The sequence below is a fragment of the Aethalodelphis obliquidens genome, unplaced genomic scaffold (assembly GCF_003676395.1).
Source record: "Aethalodelphis obliquidens isolate GAN/ISIS:26980383/991018 unplaced genomic scaffold, ASM367639v1 scaffold69, whole genome shotgun sequence".
In the NCBI taxonomy this organism is placed as follows: Eukaryota; Metazoa; Chordata; class Mammalia; order Artiodactyla; family Delphinidae; genus Aethalodelphis; species Aethalodelphis obliquidens.
The window spans coordinates 4,843,413-4,864,817 of record NW_020838013.1 but is presented as its reverse complement, the minus strand read 5'-3'; the positions used below and the strand labels follow the sequence as shown (position 1 = coordinate 4,864,817).

Sequence of the window (21,405 nt, the reverse complement as noted above, 5' to 3'; positions counted from 1 at the left end):
CTGTGGTTGTCCTGGTAACCCAACACCATTTGTTGAAGAGACTATTCTTTCCCTACTGAGTGATCTTGGCACCTTGTTGGCAATCGATTGCTCATAGATGTTTGGGTTTATTTTTAGTCTCTCGGTGCTATTCTATTGGTCTATATGTCTGTCCTTGAGCCAAAACCAAACTGTTTTTTGTTTTTTGTTTTTTGTTTTTTTTTTGCGGTACGCGGGCCTCTCACTGTTGTGGCCTCTCCCGTTGCGGAGCACAGGCTCCGGACGCGCAGGCTCAACGGCCATGGCTCACGGGCCCAGCTGCTCCGCGGCATGTGGGATCTTCCCGGACCAGGGCATGAACCTGCGTCCCCTGCATCGGCAGGCGGACTCTCAACCACTGCGCCACCAGGGAAGCCCCCAAACTGTTTTTGATTACTATAACTTGAAGTAAGTTTAGAAATCAGGAAATGTAAGTCCTCTTCGTTTTTCTTTTTAAGTGTATTTTTGGCTATTTAGAGCCCCTTGCAATTATGTATGAGTATTGGCTTTTCCATTTCTGCAAAACATTGCAGTTTTGATAGAGATTACATTGTATCATAGATCGCTTTGGGGAGTATTGCCATATTAAAAATTATTCAGTTTTCCAGCTCTCGGGTCCTGCTTCCAAGATGACCAGGAAAAGAAGGAACAATAGTTGTGCCTAAAAGGGCTGTGGCAACATGCAGCCTACTCGTTGCACCAACTGTGCCCAGTGTGTGCCCAAGGGCAAATCCATTAAGAAGGTCATTATTCAGGGACTTCCTGGTGGCGCAGTGGTTAAGAATCTGCCTGCCAATGCAGGGGACATGGGTTCGAGCCCCGGTCCGGGAAGATCCCACATGCCACGGAGCAACTAAGCCCGTGTGCCACAACTACTGAGTCTGTGCTCTAGAGCCCCCGTGCCACAACTACTAAGCCCCAGTGCCACAACTGCTGAAGCCCACACGCCTAAAGCCTGTGTTCCGCAACAAGAGAAGCCGCCACAATGAGAAGCCCACGCACCGCGACGAAGAGTAGACCCTGCTCGCCGCCACTAAAGAAGGCCCACGCGTAGCAACGAAGACCCAATGGAGCCAAAAAATAAATAAATAAACATTTGAAAAAAGAAGTTCATCATTCAAAACACAGCAGAGGCTGCAGCCATCAGGGACATTTCTATTTTTTTAAATATTTATTTTACTTGTTATTTATTTTTGGCTGCGTTGGGTCTTCGTTGCTGTGCGTGGGCTTTCTCTAGTTGCAGAGAGTGGAGGCCACTCCTTGTTATGGTGCGCGGACTTCTTATTGCGGTGGCTGGGACTTCCCTGGTGGCGCAGTTGTTGAGAATCTGCCTGCCAATGCAGGGGACACGGGTTCGAGCCCTGGTCCGGGAAGATCCCACATGCCATGGAGCAACTAAGCCCATGCACCACAACTACTGAGCCTGAGCTCTAGAACCTGCGAGCCACAGCTACTGGGCCCACGTGTCACAACTACTGATGCCCATGTGCCTAGAGCCCGTGCTCCACAATAAGAGAAGCCACCACAGTGAGAAGCTTGTGCACCACAATGAAGATGGTCCCCACTCGCCGCAACTAGAGAAAGTGTGCACGCAGCAAAGAAGACCCAATGCAGCCAAAAATTAATTAATTAATTAATTTAAAAAAACACAAGAAGCAGGGCTATTTCTATGGTTGGGTATCTGAATAAATCTTATCTGTAGCGAGTATAGACTAGAATGAGGGTAAAGCTGTAATTGGTCCAGCAGTTACCCATACTAGCCAGGATAGTGGAACGCTTAGTCACTTTTGTGGTCTGGACAACGTTCATGTTTGGGGGATGATGGTGTGTCAGGGGAGGTTTGTTGGTTGTAACAAATGTACCCCTCTGGTGGAGGATGCTGACAGTGTGTGTGGAGGGGGGACAAAGGGAACTCTCTTTATTTTTTGCTCAATTTTGCTGTAAACCTAAAACTACTCTAGAAAATAAAGTGAATTAATTTTAAAAAGATGCTTGGCAAAGGATTACTGTTGCAAATATATAGAGAATTCCTACAAACCAGTAAGACAAAAGAAAAATAAAACAATAGGAAACTGAGGAAAAAACTGAACTGACAGGAAGCCTGAATGGCCCACATGCCAATGACAATATGGTCAGCCTCGATAGCAACTGGGAGAACGTAAAGTAAAACAATTGTAAATGCCTTTGCACATCTATTGGATCAATTTCCTAAGACGGCCGTAACAAATTACACAAGCTTGGTGGCTTAAAAACCAGATGTTTATTCTTTCACAGTTTTGGAGGGCAGGAGTCTGAAATCAAGGTGTCACAGGGCCGTGCTCCCTCCGAAGCCTCTAGGGGAGGATCCTTCCCACCTCTTCCGGCTTCTGAGGGTTCCAGGCATTCCTTGGCGTGTGGCGGCATCACTCCAGTCTCCGCCTCGTGTTCACATGGCTTTCTTCTCTTCTGTCTCAAATCTCTCTCTTCCTTTTTCTTATGAGGACCCTTTTCATTGGATTTAGGGCTTTCCTGAACAATCCGGGATGATCTCATCTCAAGACCCTTAACTTGATTACATCTTGAAAGACCACTTTTCCAAATAAGATCATATTCCCAGGTTCCAGGACATGCACATACCTTCGTGGGGAAGGGTGGCACCATTCAACCTGCTACACCCATTGGCAAAAAATAAAAAGTCCAACCATACCAAGTGCTGGAGACCATATGGAACAAGGGGACTGTCATACAATTGTCAACAGGACTTTTAATTAGTCTCTTTGGAGGCAGCATCCACAATCCTGGGAAAGTTGAAGATGTATGAACCGTATCACCTGTTTCACTCCCAGATACACACCAAGAGACGTGACCCAATGTTACTGGCAGCAATGTTTGTAATCCACAAAAAGGGAGCACTTCCTAAATGTCCACCAGCAGCGGAATGGGTAAGTAAACTGTGGTGTGTTTATTCAACCACAGTATGAGTAAGTACGGATCATGGTGGGAAAACCTCAGAAACAGAATGTTGAGGAACAAAGCACATTGCAGAAAGATAAGAATATGACACCAGTGGTCTAAAGTTTAAGCTATGCAAAGCAATCCTATGTAACGTTCAATGATAGCAGATATACACCAAGAGCACGATGACACAGGGTGATAAACGTAAGGCAAAGGTCTGACGAAGCTGGGTGGTGTGTACATGAATGATTATATGCTATCCTGTGTGTTTTTGTGTGCTTGAAACATCGCATAAGGCATAAAGAAAAAAAGAGGATTCTGTGTGTCCCAAATCCTAGTGTTCTCCATATTCTGAAGTTTAGAGCGGCTAAGAAGAGCTTGAGCTCTCAAGACCACACGTTTCCCTGGGTCCACGGTGCTAAAGCAGAGTGGTTCTGGGGTTTTCCCACACTGAGATTCAAGCCCGTCCTGGGACCACAGCTCCCCAGCTGCCCCTCTGCCCCGTGGTGTGAGGGGCATGCAGGCTCCTCTGGCCCTGCCTCTGCTCCTTGCCACACCCTCACCTGGCTGGGTCCTTGGGGCTGGAAAGGACACATCAACCTTTGTCCCTCCCACCACCCCTTAGGCTTCTCACTGCCTGCAGTGCTTTGAAGTTTCTGGAAGCATCCCACGGGGTCCGATAACTACCTCCCAGCAACCTTGTCAGATGGGTGTCACTTTTTTGCTTCTTTTTCCCCATTCTATGAATGGAGAGACTGAGGCTCTGGGCTTTCTGGACAGGGTTGGTTCCTGTCTGAAGAGCTTCCACGTGGAAGAGGCCCGGAGGGATGCTGCCAGGGGCCCCCAGATCTGTCACAAACCTATTGGGTAGCTTTTCCCAGGAATGACCAGGGAGCAACCACCTGCTCCACCCAGGGAATCCAGTGGCAGTTTCTAAATCCATCTGAACCTTGAGATCATTTGGGAGCTGGTTAAAAACGCTGATGCCACCTGCTGGGGCAGAAACACAGAGTGAGCCCCTGGAATCTTCAGGTCCCCAGGGAGGTTCGAGGGTCCCTGAATTAATCTGTTGAGTCCCACTGAGGAGGCCGGGGTCCTGGAGTCCTGGGCACTGCTGTTATTTTTCCCCCCAAGAAGGATCCCCCTCACAGGGCACCCAGCAACTTGGCTCTCTCCCTGCTCCTACCTGAGGGAATAGAGGGTCCCTTTCTCCAGGCCCCGCCCACCAGGTGGAGAATCATGCCAGGTCCGTATCTTAGGCAGCTTGGGCTGTTCTAACAAAATACCACAAACATTTCTTTCTTGCAGTTCTGGAGGCTGGAAGTCCAAGACCAAGGTACCAGCTGATTAGGTTTCTCATGGGGGCTCTTTTCTTGGCTTGCAGGTGGCTGTCTTCTCCCTATAGCCTCTCGTGGCAGAGAGAGCCAGCAATCTCCCTAGTGTCTCTTCTTATTAGGGCACCGATCTCATCACAGGGGCCCCACCTCCTGACCTCCTCTAACCTTAATCACCTCCCAAAGACCCCAGCTCTAAATACCACACACTGGGGGTTAGGGCTTCAACATATGAATTTGCGGAGACACCATTCAGACCACAGGAGTCTGTCAGATCTCACTGGAAGGTCATGGCCTAGACCAGAGGCTGCTGCTCTGCCCTCAGATTTGTCACAGCAAATCCCTCACTCCCCTACCCTGGCTGGTGGTTACTTCCTGGAAAACACAGAAACCCCCAGAGGAAATCGCCCCTCATTCTCCCACCCCCAACTCTGCAAAGCCCCATCCCACATCCACACGCGCCACCCCCGGTGACATCCCCATCAAGGGGATCATCCTGTAAGCACCCAGCGTGTCCCTGGACCACCACTCGCTACCCGACCCTGCCTGTCAGCCGTCACCCATTCTCTGCTTCCCTAGAGCAGCAGAACCTCTTGCAAGAATCATCTAGGGTGGTGGCTCTCAACCGGGCTGATGTCATTCCCCTGGGGACACTTGGCAGTGTCTGGAGACCTTTCGAGTTTTTGAGGAGGTGTGTCCCCATAAGAGAGAGGCAGAAGGAGATGCGACACACACGGCGAAGGCCATGTGAGGACAGAGGCAGAGCTGGGAGGGCTGTGCTAGAAGCCGAGGAGCGCCAGCAGCCACAGAAGCCAAAGGGGCCAGGGAGGACCCTCCCCTGGAGCCTGCAGAGGGGGTGCAGCCCTGGCAGCACCTGGATTTCGGACTTCTGTCCTCCGGGACTGGGAGACAGTAACCCCGCCGTTTCCAGCCTCCACGGTTGCGGCCGTTTGTTAGGGCAGCTGCAGGAAACTCATCCGACGGGTTTGCAAAGCATCTTACAATCGTTTTATTCTGCGTTTCGCAATTGCTCTGGAGGTTTTTGGACATATTTTCATTGGCTTGCGGGTTATTCAGGCTGCTTACCGGTTCCATTCAGTTTAGTTTGTTTCGTTTTTTTGTTTGTTTGTTTGTTTTTTGGCCGCGAGGTGAGGCTTTCGGGATCTCCCCGACCAGGGACTGAACCCACGCCCTCGGCAGTGAAAGCGCAGAGTCCTAACCGCTGGACCGCCAGGGGATTCCCTAGTTTGTTTTAACAGGTTTACTGAGATACAATTCACCCCTTTGAAGTGCATAATCCGATGGTTCCAGGGAGGTGGGCCTCGTCGGTCTCTAGCCCCCGCGCCCTGCTCTTAGACTGGACTTGCCAGCCCTGGCTTCCCTTCTGGTGTCTTGTGTGGCTCCCGCTGGCCTGGTTCCAGTCACAGCCAGGGATGATGCCCACGATGCCAGGGGGTTCTCACGCTGTGCCTGGAACAGCTCTCCACAGCCCTTGGCCGCGGGTGTTTTGGTCCCTTGGGACAGGCTGGGGGTTGCTGGGGGGACAGGGTCAGACCATACATGAGGGATAGCGGTGGGGCCTGAGCCCATTCTGCTGCTTCCCAGAACCTAGCAGGTGCTCAAGAAAGGCTCGTGGAAACATTAGTAGCCAACACTTAAGAGCGCCCGATTTTGCGCCAGGAGCTATGAAATGTCTTGTCTATTCTTTCATCTTCTCATGTGATCCTCTCAAGAACCACGACAATTAAGTGCAAATGTTACCCCAGGGAGGCTCAGGGAGGTTAAGTAACTTGCCTAGGGTCACACAGTAAACAGAAGAATAAGGGAAAAAAGGAATGAGGTGTGCCGCCCTGCAGCCACAGGTTCCCCAGCCTGTCCAGGCTCTCTCTGCAGCTGCCAGGGCCCCTCCCTCTGCCCCAAGGATGCCAGTCGGGCACATTAGGAGCATGCAAATGAAGGAGCCCTGCAGGGTGGGGATGGGGGCATAGACTTGAGGACCTGGTGCAGGGGCTTCGGTGGGCTGCTGAGGGTGCAGGCTGAGGGCGTCCTGGAGGAGGCTGCCAGGGTCCCACTGATATTTTCATCCTGTAACCTTTCTCCTTATCAGGTAACTTTCTGCCAGGCCCTCCCCAGTGATCACAGAGCAGCCTGGAGTTGCCAGACCTGTTCCCAGGCCAGCTGTGCCAGGTCAGGTGAGGCAGCTGCCAGAGGCGCCGATGTATAAGCCAGGAGGAGGCCAGACTAGCTGGAGCTTCGGTGAGGTCAGCCCGGGTGCCACGCCACTGCCAGACGTGGGCCCGCGACATCTGGTGGGGGGCTGCGCAGGCTCCTGGGAGGCAGAGGCAGGGGTGAGATGGGCCAGGAGCAGAGTCAGCACACGTGAAGGCAGCATGTCAGGCAGAGAGCAAAGGCTCAGCAAAAGGGTCCAGGGTCGGAGCCCACACCTGCGGGGTACCTGGGGTCCCGGGGTGAGGGCCAGCAGCACGAGGTGCGGGGAGATGAATGGGATGTGAGTCCACAGGGTGGGGGGCCATGGTCCTGGGGCCTGGCTCAGCACAGGGAGGTGGGTGCTGCCCTGCCCCAGCTGTGTACGTGACCTCCGGCCCGTCATGCTGTCTAAACCTCACTCCCCCCGCCCCCCCCCACAACCCCTGTGACAACCAGGAGTACCCTCGGAGGAACCCTCCATCCCTGGCCTCTGCTGGCCTGGCCCCGGGGGTAGAGGCAGACCCTGTCCTCCCTCGAGAGGCTCCCCAGGCTGGGGGAGGAGGTGGCGTGTGGACAGACGGGGGCCAGCCAGGCGTGGCCCGGACTGTGATTGGGACGTGCCGGGGAGTTGGGACGAGGGAAGCTTCTTGGGAGGTTGTAGAAGCAACACTCACTGTTCATTTCTGATTCTGGAAGCATTGGATGCTCACTGTAGAAAATTTGGAAGCTGCAGAAAGATGCTGAGAAGTCAAAAAAAGTGCAGGGCACACATTGATGCTGGTGAGGAGGTGCTGCAGGGCCACCAGACCTGGGACTGAAGCCACCACGTAGCAGCTGTGAGGAGGGCAAATTGGATCACCTCTCAGAGCCTCGGATTGCTCTTCCTTACAACGAGGTAACAAAAAGACCTTTGAGGCTTAAATGAGACGATGCACGCTGAGCACTGGGCCCCAGGCGCCAGCTCTGCTTCCCCTCCCGCCTGTGTTCTCGTGCCCACAGAATAGATCCCAAATCCCTATGTGAAGGTCCTGTCAGGCTGCTGACCTGCCCAGTTGCATCTTGTTTCTCTAAATCTGCTCCCACAGGGCCTTTGCATGTGCCGGCCCCTCTGTCCCGACGCCTGCCCTCCGAGGGCCCTGCCCTGCCCCTTTCCCACTGCAGTTGGGGCCTCTGCCGGGTCTCCAGCTGGCCTCTCCCAGGGCCTGCGGCACCAATTCATTTATTTGTTTTTGTTTTGTTTTGTTTTTAGTATTTATTTATTTGGCTGCGCCAGGTCTTAGTTGCTGCACGCGGAATCTTTTAGTGGCAGCATGAGGGATCTAATTCCCTGACCAAGGAGCGAACCCGGCCCCCTGCACTGGTAGCACAGAGTCTTAACCACTGGACCACCAAGGAAACCCCACCAGCTCATGTTTATAATTGTCTTGTTTTCAGTGTCATTATTGTTCCATGTCTAGACCGTGAGCTCTGCACAGGCTGGCTAGGTCTGCCGTGGTCACCTCTGTGGCCTAGGTCCAGCCAGGCCCTGCCTGGTCAGCAGCCAGGGTCCCTAGTCAGCCCCACCTCAACGAGCACCTGGGATAAGGAGCAAGGGCCAGCCGTCCCGCTCCAGGGCCCCTGGGTATGCAGCCGACCTCAGCCCCATTCAGCCGTCTGCCTCCTCATTTGACTGGGCAATGGTGGGGCTGGGATTCGGCCATGCACAAGCTAAGCCTGAGGCTGTCCCCAGGCACTCCAGGTGTGCACAGTGAGGACACAGACAGTGACAGTGGAGAAAGTCAGGGAACCCCTGCCCTGCTTGCCTCACCTGGGAAACGTATGATTGAGCTGGGGCCAGGGTCCCTCGACAGACCTCAGGACACCTGGATGCCATAGCTCACCCCAGACTCCTCCACTCTGGGCCTTGATTCAGCCCTAGAGAGGCTCTAGGGAGCCATGGACAAAGTCAGAGCAGGGCTGATCGGACCACGAGCCACTTGACCCCAGCCCGGAAAACCAGGTGAGAGAGGTGATGCTGGCACTGCAGGCAGAGCTCTGGGTCAGCCCTGCAACTTGCAGGCCTGAAGGGGCTCCAGGCAACCCTGGACTGAGGGTGGGCGCTGCCAGTGGTCAGAGTTGGGCCCAAAGCAGCCCCAGCCAGGCCCAGCTCCTCCAGGACGCACTCGGGAGGAAACGGCCCCCTGCCCCTCTCGGCCCGGAGCCAGGGCCTAGAACTGACTTCCCTCTGCCCCTCTGCAATCTGGGGCAGGGGTCTAGGTGGGGCCACCCCTGGGCCCGGCTGTGGGTGGGCACAGCTTGGGGCCCATTCCAGCCCAAGACATGGTGGACAAGTCCTTACTGAACACCTACTGTGGGCCACGTCCTCCCCCAGGCCGTGGGATGGGGGGAGGGGATGGACAGTGCCGGGAATGAGGGCCTCACTGCCAGGCGGAGGGAGGTCGTTCTGCAGGTGTTGCCCAGGAACGTGCCCAGTCTCTGCTCCTATCTCCCCATATTCCTCAGCTTGGGTGGCCCCCTGAGCCGGGCACCAGTGCTTTCCTCGTCTTATGGTTCCTAAGAATAATAAGCTCAGCGGCCAGGCCTGTGCTGTACACGCCCATGGAGGAGTGCTGTCCCCACTTCCCAGATGAGGAGCCTGAGGTTCAGACAGGAGGAGGGGGAGGTGCCGATGGGGCCCCCGGCCCGCAGGGTGCCCACGGGGGACGTTGAGACCCGTCTCACTCCATGGCCAACGCTCTGAGGCAGAGGTCCTGGGCTCAGGGCCTGTGGGATGCTGCTGGACTCTGAGGGCGACTCACGTCCACACACAGAGAAAGAGAGACAAACAGACAGACAGACAGAGACGCAGAGGCACAGGCAATGGTACGGTTTCGTGGCCTCAGCTGGGGTGCTCAGAGCACTTCCTTGCTCAAGGTCCAGGCAGTTCCCCCCCAGAGGCCCTGCTGGGCTCCTTCTTCCCACCCCCATACCCCATCCCTCTCCACTCTCAGCCCCACTGGGGCTCCCTTGGACGTCAGGCCAAAGCCCGGATGGGCTCCAAGGCCGCAGTCAGCCCTGCCGCAGGCCTTCCCATGGACGCCCCGCCAGGGTGAGCCCACGGGCCAGGCAGGGGCAATTCCAGGGCAGCTCGGCCCAGGCCCAGGGAGAGTCGTTGACTTTCTCGGGACCTCTGTCTCCTTGTGGGGACTCCACTGCACAGGCAGCTCGAGGACTCTGGGGGAGTGGGCTTTGGGGTGATCCTCGGTGGGGCCTCATTGTCCCAAACCCCGGCTCATGCCGCTGGACTCGGCCTTCATCCGAAAGGAGCCCTTGGGCCCGGGGCTCATCATCGCCCCCTGGAACTACCCCCGTATCTACCCCTGGTGCCCCTGGTGGGCGCCCTCGCGGCAGGTGATAGAGAGCCTCCTCCTTCCTGCCCCCTGCCAGTCCCCCCAGCCTCGTGGCCTCACAGCCACCCACAGAGACAGGAAAGAGGGGCACCAGGTGGCTAAGAAGGCCTGGTTCCCATCTGGCCCACCATCCTCAGGCTGTGTGACCTTGGGGCCGGTAGGGCAACTCTCTGTACCATATTCTTCCCCTGAAGGTGGAGTAAGGCCGGCACCTGCCCTGCAGGTGTGAGGACTGAATGGAGACGGGGAGTGGCTACAACTGGCCACCCCCTCTCCCCACCCCGCCCCACCCCACCCCCTCGCCCCGCCCCGCCCTGCCCCACCCCCCCTCGCCCCGCCCCGCCCCGCCCCTCAGGGAACTGCGCGCTGCTGGTGGCCAGTGGGGTGAAGCGTCCCAGGTGGCAATCAACCCAGGCAGGAGGGCCTGGCACGGTCGGATCCGGGGGCAGCAGGCAGGGGGCATAACCCAGTGGGTGAACCAGGACGGGCTGGGAAGGTGGTGCCTGAACCATCTGGCCAAGGGCAGTTGAGGCTTGGGGTCAACTCTCATGTCCCCAGGGGGCCCCCGAGTAGGCAAGGTCGTCATGGCTGCTGCCACCAAGCACCTGACACCCGTCACGCTGGAGCTGGGGGGCAAGAACCCCTGCTACGTGGACGACAACTGCGACCCCCAGACCGTGGCCAACCACGTGGCCTTCTTCCACTACTTCAACTCCGGCCAGACCTGCGTGGCCCCCGACTATATCCTGTGCAGCCCCGAAACGCAGGCTCGACTGCTGCCTGCCCTGCAGAGTGCCATCACCCGTTTCTATGGCGAAGACCCCCAGAGCTCCCCAGACCTGGGCCGCATCATCAGTGAGAAGAATTTCCAGCGGCTCCGGGGCCTGCTGAGCTGTGGCCACGTGGCCATCGGGGGCCAGAGTGATGAAAGCGATCGCTACATCGGTGAGTCCCGCCCTCCCTGCCACTGTGCCCCACTCCCAGCCCACCCCAGCTAAGGCCCCCCCACGCTGGGGGCCACGGCTGGGCCCCGAGTCTGGGCCCAGCCTGTAACCTCGGGCCCTGAGGCTCCCCGACCCCACTGCTAGAGCCCAGCCTGGTCCACGGCTCTGGTGCCACGATTCTGTGACACCAGTGTTCCGCGTTGCCGTGTCCGAGCCTGTGACCCCACGACTCAGCCCTCTGGCCCAGGCTCTGGATTCTCCAAGCTCAGACCCCGGAGTTCTAGGGCTCAGGTTCCAAACTTCAGCCCCAAGATCTGCTGCTCCACGGGGCCGTGACCCCAGGTCCTATGAGCCCACGATTCCTGGTTCTGAATTTCAACAGCCCGTCCTGAGCACCCGCTACGCTGTGAACAAAGCAGCCCCAGTCTCCCAGGCCGAACGGCTCAGAGGGTGACGCTGCTCCCCCGCAGGCTGGGACCCGGGACCTCAGGTCCGGTCACCCTCTGACTGTAAGACCAAGGCTGAGGGGCTCTCTGGGCCCCACGGGCCCCGGTCAGGCTGGGGAGCCCCTCAAGGTCACTTCCCGGGGGCTGTGGGGAGATCACCTTCCCCAGAACGTCCTTGAGCCTGGAGCCCTGAGTCCCTGGGCCCTGCCTGCCCGAGGCCCCACCCCTGGGGCTGAGCCGTGCCCTGTGCCCGGGCAGCTCCCACGGTGCTGGTGGGCGTGCAGGAGACGGAGCCGGTGATGCGGGAGGAGATCTTCGGGCCCATCCTGCCCATCATGACCGTGAGGAGCCTGGACGAGGCCATCGAGTTCATCCGCCGTCGGGAGAAGCCCCTGGCCCTGTACGCCTTCTCCAACAGCAGCCAGGTGGGGCTGGACAGAGGTGGGAGCAACAGAGGGGCCCAAAAGGGTGAGACCGGTCACCTCCCCTTTCCCGGCCCACTTGTGAGGGTTAGGGCAGCAGGTGCCTCCTGTGTGACTATAATCCAGGCCACTGGACAACGGCTCCCTGCACACAGGTGCCTGGCAGAGACAGGGGGCAGCATCAAGAAGCTGGCAACACGTGGCTGGCCAACTGTCTGCCCTGGCCGGGGCAGCTCCCGCCTGGACGACGAGGTGCCCTCTCTATCTGTCCTGCCCCGGGGCGGCCCTCTTGTCCTCAGTCGTGCAAAAGTTCTGTGTGGGCGAGCAGAGCCCCTGAAGGGGGAGGGGGCAGAGCCAAGGTGGGACCCGGCAGGCAGAGCCAGGCTGGCCGCCATGGAGCCTGTGCACTGCTGCTGCTGTGACTCTGGGTGCCGCTTCTCAGGGCCACGGACTCCCCTCTGTGAGCTCAGAGGGGCGACACTCACCGGATCAGCAGCGGCCCCTTTGGAGGCAAGGAGGGCTTCATCTACCCGACTCTGCCGTCCCTGCCACTAGGGGGAGTCGTTGAGCCCTGCCCTCCTTCACCCTCCAGCCCCAACTCCCAGGGAAGCTCAGGTTGGCACCCCAGACCCAGGAAGGCCCAGTTTTGCCTTCCCTCACTGTTGATCCAGGCCCCAGGCCTCTCAAGGCCTCAGTTTCCTTACCTGCAAAATGGCTCTTAGAATGGCCTGGCTTTCCCTGAGCTCCCTGCTGGGCGGTGGGCTGCTGCTGAACGGGCCCTCACTTCCGTGCCCATGCACACAACCGCGGAATGGGCAGCTACCACAGCAAGTTCTCCTTCGACGCCTTCTCCCACCACCGCGCCTGCCTGCTCTCCCCCTCGGGCCTGAAGAAGCTCAAGGACATCCGCTACTCGCCCTTTTCTGCCTGCACACAGCAGCTGCTCAGCTGGGCCTTGGGCAACCAGGGCTGCCTCCTTCTGTGAGCACCCTGTCCATCTCCAGTGCCCCATCCCCACGACCCCCCTGTCCTGCTGTTGCCCAGGTGCTCAGTGGCCCCCCAAAGGCTGGTGTCCTGTCCAGGAACACAAAGATCCTGCTCCTGGGGCTTTGTCTGAACAGACCCCTGGCTGGGCAGGACCTCTGGGACATTAGTCCAGCCCCTTTCAGGGCCAAAGTCCTCTCTGCAGCCTCCTGACAGATTTGTTGACCCTCTGCTTGAACATATCTGATGACAGAGAACTTACCCCCAAGGTTGGGCAGCTCTGGTGGTTAGAAAAGACTCCCTCACGTCAGATCTAAAAATAAGCTCCCAAAATACAGAGTGATTTCTAACAGCTCCAGTCACACCTGGTTTGGGGAGCTGGGTTTGTCTCACCTGAAGTGATCTGATCTTGAACTCAGGTCTGGCCAGTCGCTGGTGTTGGCCTGAAGTGCGTTATTTACAAGGACTCTGATGGTGTGTGTGGAATCTATAGGAAGGAGTGCAATGGTTGATTAGTGATGTCTGCTATGGGCACAGGACGGGGTTGTGCTCATGCTGGCCACATCGCCATTCCTGCTCTAATCTCCCAGAGAGAGGTCAGGGCGGGCAGAATCTAAATCTGGTCTCTTCATCTGACACATGGGAAAACAGATTTAGAGCCAGGATAGGGCTGAACTGAGTTTATACGGTAAAGCAGGGCAGAGCTGAGTGACAGTGGGATTTATGGTCTCGTGGCCCTCATCTGGCTCACACAGAACCCTACCCGTCCCTGCAGTAGCTCCGTCACCTAGAAAGCTTGGGTTTGCGTCAGTCCATGGCCACATTGTTACTGGGTGCCTTTGGGCAGGTCCCTTAACTTCTCTGAGCCTTATCTTGTAGAATGGGGTTCCCACCTACCTCTTACAGTTGGTGTGAGTGTTAGATGGAATCATATGTGTCTGGGACCCAGGGGCCCCCACCCCAGACACAGTAGGGTCCACACCCTCATGTAAGTTAAGCCAGCATTGGGCAGAGGCCCCGGCTGCAGAGGTGCCCCTGGCCACACACCTCCTAGAGCTTCCCAGGGCTCTGTCACAGTCACAGTTTTTGTGACAGCAGCCTCTGCTTGTCCAGCAATCATGGCATGCTGCTGTCCCCAGGCTTGGGGGTGGTCCCAGGGTCCCTTAGATGCTGGTTCCACCCTGGGAACAGGCCACAGTCCAGAGTGGGTCATTAAGAAAAACAACAATATGGGGTGATTCCTCTTCCCACCCCCACCCCAGGACACTAGGCCAGCAAGAAGGAGTGGGCAGAGTGGTCCTGGGGTCATAAAGGAACACCTGATATGAGGGTACTGTGAAAGGCTGACAGGAGGGGGTGAGCAGAGGCCAAAGTGGGACTCAGAACCCGGTCAGGATGGTAGAGGGACAGGCAGGGGCTCCAAAGCCCCTGGACAGGAACTTCCCTGGCAGTCCAGTGGTTAAGACTCCATGCTTCCACTGCAAGGGGTGCGGGTTTGATCCCTGGTTGGGGAACTAAGATTCCGCATGTTGCGGTGTGGCCAAAACCAACAGTAGCGGCAACAACAAAAAACAAAGTGGCCCGTGGGTGTGGCTCCCGGGTCACGTGGCTCTCCTGAGCCAAGACTTACGATTTTGTGGGATGGTTCAGGTTCTGACCCCGCTCTGGGCCTCCGTTTCCTCAACTGCAGTGAAGAAGTCGGACCTTTGGATACTCACGATGCCTCTGCCCTCCAGCAGGCCAGGGTCTGCTGCGCATGTGTCCGTTCTCCAAGCTTGCACCTGCCCCTTTGCTCCCTTACTCCTCACAGCTGCCCGGACCCAGGAGGGAGCCTCATTCCCATTTCACAGGCAGGAGCCAAGGCCCAGAGAGGGCACTGACTCCCCAAGTCACACAGCTTGTCAGGGAGGGGTGTCAGAGCCAGTGGGGGCTGGGGGCCCCCTCTACTTCCTGGGACTCAGAGGTGTGACTCAGCAGGCCCACCTCCAGACTGTTCTCACTGCTGTGGCTCGCACACACGTTGGTACACGCAGCACAGACGTGAATACACAGATCCTCAGACACCAGCGCACACACACATGAGCTTGCACACTCAGTTGGGATTGGGGGCTGCTGTTCCTGGGAGCTCTTGCCCTGGCTCCCAGATGCCCTTGCATTCTATAAACACTTTCTGAGGGTGTGGAGAAAAGGGGAGCCTCCTATACTTTTTGTGGGAATATAAGTCAGTGCAGCCACTTTGGAGAACAGTATGGAGATTCCTTAAAGAAACTAAAAATAGAGCGACCATATGATGTAGCAATCCCGCTCCTGGGCATATATCTGGAGAAATCTTTAATTCAAACAAATGTATGCACCCCAATGTTTGTAGTGGTATTATTTACAATAGCCAAGACATGGAAACAACCTAAATGTCCAACGACAGATGAATGGATAAGGAATGTACAATGTAATGTACAAATGTACAATGGAATATTACTCAGCCATAAAAAGAATGAAATAATGCCATTTGCAGCAACATGGATGGACCTAGAGATTATCACATGAGGTGAAGTAAGTCAGAGAAAGACAAATATTATATGATATCACTTATATGTGGAATCTAAAAATTAGTACAAATGAACTTATTTACAAAACAGAAGCAGATTCACAGACATAGAAAACAAATATATGGGGACTTCCCTGGTGGTCCAGTGTTTAAGACTCTGTGCTCCCAACGCAGAGGGCCCAGGTTCGATCCCTGGTTGGGGAACTAAATCCTGCATGTATGCCGCAACTAAGAGTTCGCATGCCGCAACTAAGACCCGGCACAGCATAAATAAGTAAATAAATTTAAAACAAAAACTAAAAAAACACACAAATTTATGGTCACCAAAGAGGAAGTGGGGGAGGGATAAATTAGGAGTATGGGATTAACATATACATACTACCATATATAAAATAAAAACAAGGTCCTATTGTATAGCACAGGGAACTATATTCAATACCTTGTAATAACCTATAATGAAGAATTAATTTAAAAAATTAAAATAATTTTTAAAAGAATATATATATATAAAACAATATTGTAAATCAACTATACTTCAATTTAAAAAATAAATTAATTAAAAAATATATATATATACCTTCTAAGAGGGTGACGCTAGACCCCAGCCCAGGGAAGTGAAACTTTCCAGGACCCCCTAAGGCTGTCCTCCCCAGAGCTGGGGGCCCACCACCTCCTGGCAGGAAGCATTCTGGTCTCCAGCAACCCCCCAGATAGCCAGGGCTGGTGCTCAGACCCTTCCTTCCTTCCCAAGAGGCCCAGCACCCAGAGGATCAGCAGAAGCCCGGCAGCCTGGGGGGGCCTCTCAAAGACTGCGGCTTCTGCCTTAGAAAGCAGGGCCTCGAGGCCCCTACCCTGAGCGAAGCGGGGAGCAGGGACCCGGAGGGAGGCACACACCCCACTGACTCCCTCCACCACCCCTGGCCAGGGGGTCGGCCGAGTCGCTCAACCTCCCAGAGCCCAGGTCCAGCCCCACGAACAGAGCGAATGGTAGCTGTCCTCCGTTTGCGGCGCCAGGGCCGTTGCCCATGAAGATTCAGTGACCACCCCCCCCCCCCGCCCCCGGGCTACCCTACTGAGGTACCAGCAGGCCTGACAGGTCCCACAGCTCCACCTATGGGGGTGAGCAGGAGAGCAGGAAAGTGCAGGTGAGCCCAGCCCTCAGGAGGAGTTGCCTGTGATCTGAGCAGCTGCAAAGAGGGCTGGCCTGGAGGGAGCCCCAGCTGCTGGGCCTGGTTCTGGAGCTGGGCTGACACCTCCTGGGAGGACTCAGCCTGGTCGTGAAGAAGGCCTGGGACCAGACGCCTGGGGGCGGCCCAGCTTCAGGGCCCCAGTGCTGGCACACAGGAGGCACTGGTGACCTGTCGGTCACTGCCCAGCAGTGCCTTTCTACTCAGGGACCACTGGACCACCCTCGGCTCCTGGGGAAAGGACAGGACTTGGGGCCACGTGCGGGGGACTTAGCCTTCATCCTTACCCCCTTGTCCCTTGAGAGCAGCAAGAGGAGAGTGGGCTCAGATTGGACACCTCCCAGGTTCCAATTCCAGTTCTGCCTCTAGTGCCCTGGGTACTCTTGGGCATCCTGTCTGAGCCTCAGTTTCCACATCTATAAAATGGATCTGAGGGTCATTTCCAAAACAAAGCAAGTTGAATCATTTGAGTCATACCTGTCCCTGAAAACGATCAAAAACAATGAAATATTTAGAAATTGTTTAAAGCACCAAAGAGCTGTAAAGCTGGGACCCCACAGCTCACAGCCCTTTAGGGTAAAGTGTGACCCAGGAGTGACCCTGGTCCTCTGAGGGCCGCAGGGACAGAAGCATGTTGCTGAAGGGATGGAGGGAGGGGGATATTCCTCATCTGGGTGGCCACCAAGGCACCATCTCAACAGGCAACTTGTGGTGGCCTGGTCTGGTGGTGGCCCATGGCTCAGCCAGTGGTGGATTCCAGGCCTGCCCTTCCTTGGCTGGACACCTGGGCAATGAACGGTCTGCACTTGGCAGCCCTCCAGGGCTCTCTCTGGGGGAGTAGTCTTCATCTCAGGCTTTAAAGAGTCCCTACAAGCAATTTCCCAAAGCCTTGTGCAGCTCCCCAGCGGGAGCCCCAGCTGGCCCCAGGAGGCGGGAATACTGAGATTCCCAGAGGAGGGACCAAGGGCAAGAGCAGGGGCGTGGTTGCAGGACCTGGACTCAGTGGACCACGGCAACAGCAAGCAACAGTGTGAGGTAGAGGCAGGCAGGGAGACCCCAGCACTACTGACCTCAGGGTGGACCTCAGCCCATCACCCACTCCTGCCCCCTGCTCTCTACCAACTCAGCACAGACACTTCCTGCCCAGGGATCTCCTGGCCCATAAATACCCATCGTTCCAGGAGGTGCACATCCCAGCCCTGGTGGCCCAGGCAGCTGAGACCTGCACTGACAGGTAACCACCCCTTCTTCCCTAAGGCCCCTGCACCAGCTCAGAGGAGCATGCGGGAGGGGCAGGAAGGAACAGGAGTCGCCTGGAACCCGACACTCCACAGCCAGCTCCTGTGACACCGTCCACTTCCCCTGCTGTGCCCGGTTTCCCCATCTATAAAATGGGAGCACAGCCCTCTTGCTATAGGGAGTGTGCCTTGGTGAATCCATCTTCCCAAGTCTGGGCCCCTTTTCTCAACTTGGGAGAAAGAAACCCCTTCTCTCCAAAGGGAGCAGAGAAATGATCTCCTCAGAGAAAGGCAGGGGAGGGCAATGCTTACCCTCAAGGGAAGGGTGCCAGTGGAGGGACTGCAGGCACCAGGAGGGACCAACCTGGGCTACTGGAGGTGCAGGTGGGACACCGCTGAGCTAACATCCAGCCACGGCTTTGGACAAGCAACCGCCCCGCCTGGCTTGTGCTCCTCAGGCCTCAGGGAGCTCACCACCACTAGCCCAGCTCTGAGCACTGGGCGTTGTGCTGGCGCCAGGGTTGCCTAAGCAGGTCCACCCGCCAGGTGCGCCACCCCACACGGCGACGTGCTGGCTGCTGGTGCCCTGAGAGGCCCTGCACCACGTGGCAGTGACCAGGGCCACTCACGGCAATGAGACAGCTAGTGCCTACCTGGCCCGGCACTGGCTGCGGGTCCCCGGGGAGGGGCAGAGACTCAGCTTCTCCACCATGCCTGTGCTGCTGGCCAACCTGGTGGCCTCAGCCGCCTGCTGCCGCTACGTGGGCCATGACCTCAGTCATGCCTTCACCGCGTCCTTCCTCAGGTGAGCACCCTGCCCTGCTGCTACAGCTCCCGCTGGGGAGCTGCACAAGGCTTTGGGAAATTGCTTGTAGGGACTCTTTAAAGCCTGAGATGAAGACTACTCCCCCAGAGAGAGCCCTGGAGGGCTGCCAAGTGCAGGGCTGCCAAGGGCCCCCACCTGCTAAGCTGGTCCAGTCCCTCCACCCGGCAGGAGGCACCCTTCTGCCTGTGATGCCCATTCCTCCCTTTTCAGTTTAGAGAAATTCAAATTGATGTCACCTTCTCCAGGAAGCCCTTCCGGATCCCAGGCTGAGACGGGGCCTCTTCTGGGTTCCCCAGACCCGGGGCTTGCCTCAGATCAGCCCCCCACAGGCTGCGTTTACGCAACCACTGTTTATACCTTCCTTCAGTGGATACTGGCCGAGCCCCACCTCTGAGCCCCATCTCAGGCCAGCTCGGGTGAGAGAATGGGGTATAGGACTGAGGCGCTGTCCTCAGCTTACTAAGGACAGAGAAAGGACTCAGTGACCACAAACCAGGAGGCTAAAGGCAGGGCTGGGGGCTACACGAAGCATCTAACTTGGTCAAGGGCAGTCAGGGAAGGCTTCCGGAAGGAGGCGGGGTCTCAGCCAAGCCCCAAAGGGTGAGTGTAAGTTAACCAGGTGGAGAGGAGAGGAGTTCCAGGGAAGGGCCCAGCAGGTAGGAGGCCTGAAGGCGAGACCAGCACAGTGCTTGGAGGTGTGGCCGGCGTGAGAGCTGATGAGGCGGGTGGGCAGGGCCAGGCCGAGCGTTTGGGGCCGTGCGAGGGGGCAGGCAGCCACATGAGCCCCTGAGCTGCTCTGTCCCTCCTGCAGGGTCTCAGGGGCTTCACTCCTGTCGGTGGCACAAGGCTGCCCTCCCCCGCACCACTCACACACTCTGATCACTGACGGAGACTGTCAGGGGCTGACACTATATCTTCGCCCCTGAAATGCCAGGGCCAGAGACCTGAACCAGCTGCTGGGGCCCAAGGCCTCGGGCCGGGCCTCTACTTATCCCAGACCTTCACAACACCACGGCCTCCCCTGGAAGGCACCTACGTTTATGCCACGCACCTGCGCCACCACCCATCTTCCTTGTGGATGCTGAATAAGAGACATTTTGAGTGATTTCTCCCACAATTTAAAAATTTATCTAATAAACTTTTATATTATATTCACTATGTGTCAGGCACTGTTTTAAGCACTATTAGCTGTTTAATTTAGACTTCAGGATAATAGGAGGAGATAGAATAATCCCTATTTTACAGATGGGGAAGCTGAGGAACAGAGAGGTTAAGTGACTTGCTCAAGGTCACACAGCTAGCAAGGCTTTGGACGCAGGCTTCACTATCTGTGCCCGTAACCACTAGGGTACACTTCCACAATGACAAGTGCCTTTTTAAGGTGACTGGTGTCTCCATTTCTAGACACAGAGCCAGTTGGCATCTCAGCAGACACCCTGTTGCATTGATCGAGGAAGTGAAGGAGCAAGTGGGCAGGGCCATAAGTGAGCAGCATCTCTTAGGCAGTCCCTGCTGGGGTGGCCCGCACTGAGGCCAGGGCAGAGGTCAGCCCCAGCAACCTTGGTCCTTGGCTCTTCTCCCAGGACTGAGATTTTGAGCCACTGCGGCCTGGCGCACCCATCTTCCAGATGTTCAGCGGTGAGGACGTGCTCTATGAGGGGGAGTCCACCATGGACCCTGTGTTCATCAACGAGCTTGCCTACTACGAGGAGGGCATTGCCTTCCTCCAGACTGAGAAGCTCACGTTCTCCGTGCCTGCCCTGCCCGCAGTGGCCTCCACCCCGCCAGGGTCCCTGATCCAGGCCACATCTGCCCGGCATCAGCCCTCCCTTCTGAACAGGGGGTCGTGAGGCACAATCTTGAGCCCAGGGCCCTCCCTTTGCCACCCACTGTGTACCATGTTTCTTGCCATATCCCCACACCTCCCTGCCTCAGTTTCCCATTCTATAAAATGGAAGATGTCCAGGGGTCCATGGTTCATGTCCTCTCACCTGCACGGCCCCTCTCTGTGACCTCAGGGTCTGGGGCAGGTCTGGCTCAGGGTGGTCTTGGACATTCTGTGTGTACTGGGGCCGGGGGTGGCTGTCTCTGTGCCCACGCTTTTTCATCAGTGCCCAGGGGGAAGATCCCATAGTGTGTGTGTATGTTGGGGGGGACTTGGAGAAGTACTGTCCTGGGGCCAGCAGAGGGGCTTCCAGAGGCCATGACCCAGAGGAGGGCTCCAACCCCTCTGCATTCCCAGGGCCAGAAAGTCGATCTCTGTGTGCCCGTGTGTGTGGGTGTCCAGGCGTGTGCCTGCCCCAGGTGCTCCGTGGTTGTGTGTGTGTGTGTGGGGGGGCATCTGCACACACATGTGTTTCTGAGAGCCTCAGTACCTTGGGCATTCTTCCGGGGGATCCATATGTGGCTGGTGGCACAGCCCAGATGTGCATTTCCAGGTGTGTAATGAGCTCAGGGCTCATGGGGGCTCAGGGGGCGTCAAGGCTGGGGAAGAGGTGCAGCTCGACAAGGCTCTCCCCACCCAGGACAGCCGTCCAGGCACAGGGATGCAGGGAAGAGGTGCAGGTAGGGCAGGTAGGGCAGGCAGAAGTCTCCTGCACCACCCAGGACAGAAGTCAGCGTCGGGGAGGGAGTGGGCACAGGGTCTGCGGCTGGGGTCCCCTCAGTCCTGCCCCAGGCACTCTCTGCAGGGTGTCCACAGCAGGGCTGAACTGGATGGGGTGGGATGATGCCTGGACACAGCCTCACACTTTCCATGCTCCACCCCCGGGGCCCACACCCCACCCCGCCCCGTGTTGAGAGCATCGCTCCTGCCTGACAGTGGGGCTGGTGGAGCCCAGAGCTCCGTCCTCTCCAGGCATCACTCTCTGGGCCCTCTACACCCCCGCCGCCTGGCTCAGCCATCTCCCCGCGGGCACAGCTGCCACGCT

General features: G+C 56.9%; 2 protein-coding genes and 1 long non-coding RNA gene across 3 annotated transcripts; all 3 read left to right on the top strand.

Annotated features, from left to right (window-relative positions):
- The first annotated feature begins 1,601 nt into the window (after positions 1–1,601).
- LOC113611387 (uncharacterized) lies at positions 1,602–7,668 on the top strand. Its single transcript, XR_003429446.1, has 2 exons — positions 1,602–6,542; positions 7,191–7,668. It is a non-coding gene; the product is annotated as an uncharacterized LOC113611387 (long non-coding RNA).
- Positions 7,669–10,259: 2,591 nt separating this feature from the next.
- LOC113611386 (aldehyde dehydrogenase family 3 member B2-like) lies at positions 10,260–14,976 on the top strand. Its single transcript, XM_027090279.1, has 4 exons — positions 10,260–10,828; positions 11,532–11,698; positions 11,851–11,947; positions 12,496–14,976. The coding sequence occupies exons 1-4, from the start codon at positions 10,432–10,434 to the stop codon at positions 12,678–12,680; spliced, it is 846 nt and encodes a 281-aa protein (XP_026946080.1). The 5' UTR covers positions 10,260–10,431; the 3' UTR covers positions 12,681–14,976.
- A 1,361-nt stretch (positions 14,977–16,337) lies between these two features.
- ACY3 (aminoacylase 3) lies at positions 16,338–20,325 on the top strand. Its single transcript, XM_027089885.1, is given in 5 exon segments — positions 16,338–16,343; positions 18,243–18,454; positions 19,410–19,460; positions 19,462–19,489; positions 20,059–20,325. Coding segments are annotated over 5 exon segments (564 nt in total).
- Positions 20,326–21,405: the final 1,080 nt, after the last annotated feature.

Excerpts from the sequence above, each read along its gene's own strand:
- LOC113611386 (XM_027090279.1), top strand. The coding sequence starts at position 10,432 with ATGTCCCCAGGGGGCCCCCGAGTAGGCAAGGTCGTCATGGCTGCTGCC. Across the intron at positions 10,829-11,531 it reads TGAAAGCGATCGCTACATCG|CTCCCACGGTGCTGGTGGGC; the intron begins GTGAGTCCCGCC and ends GTGCCCGGGCAG. Across the intron at positions 11,948-12,495 it reads GCTCCCGCCTGGACGACGAG|ACAACCGCGGAATGGGCAGC; the intron begins GTGCCCTCTCTA and ends GTGCCCATGCAC.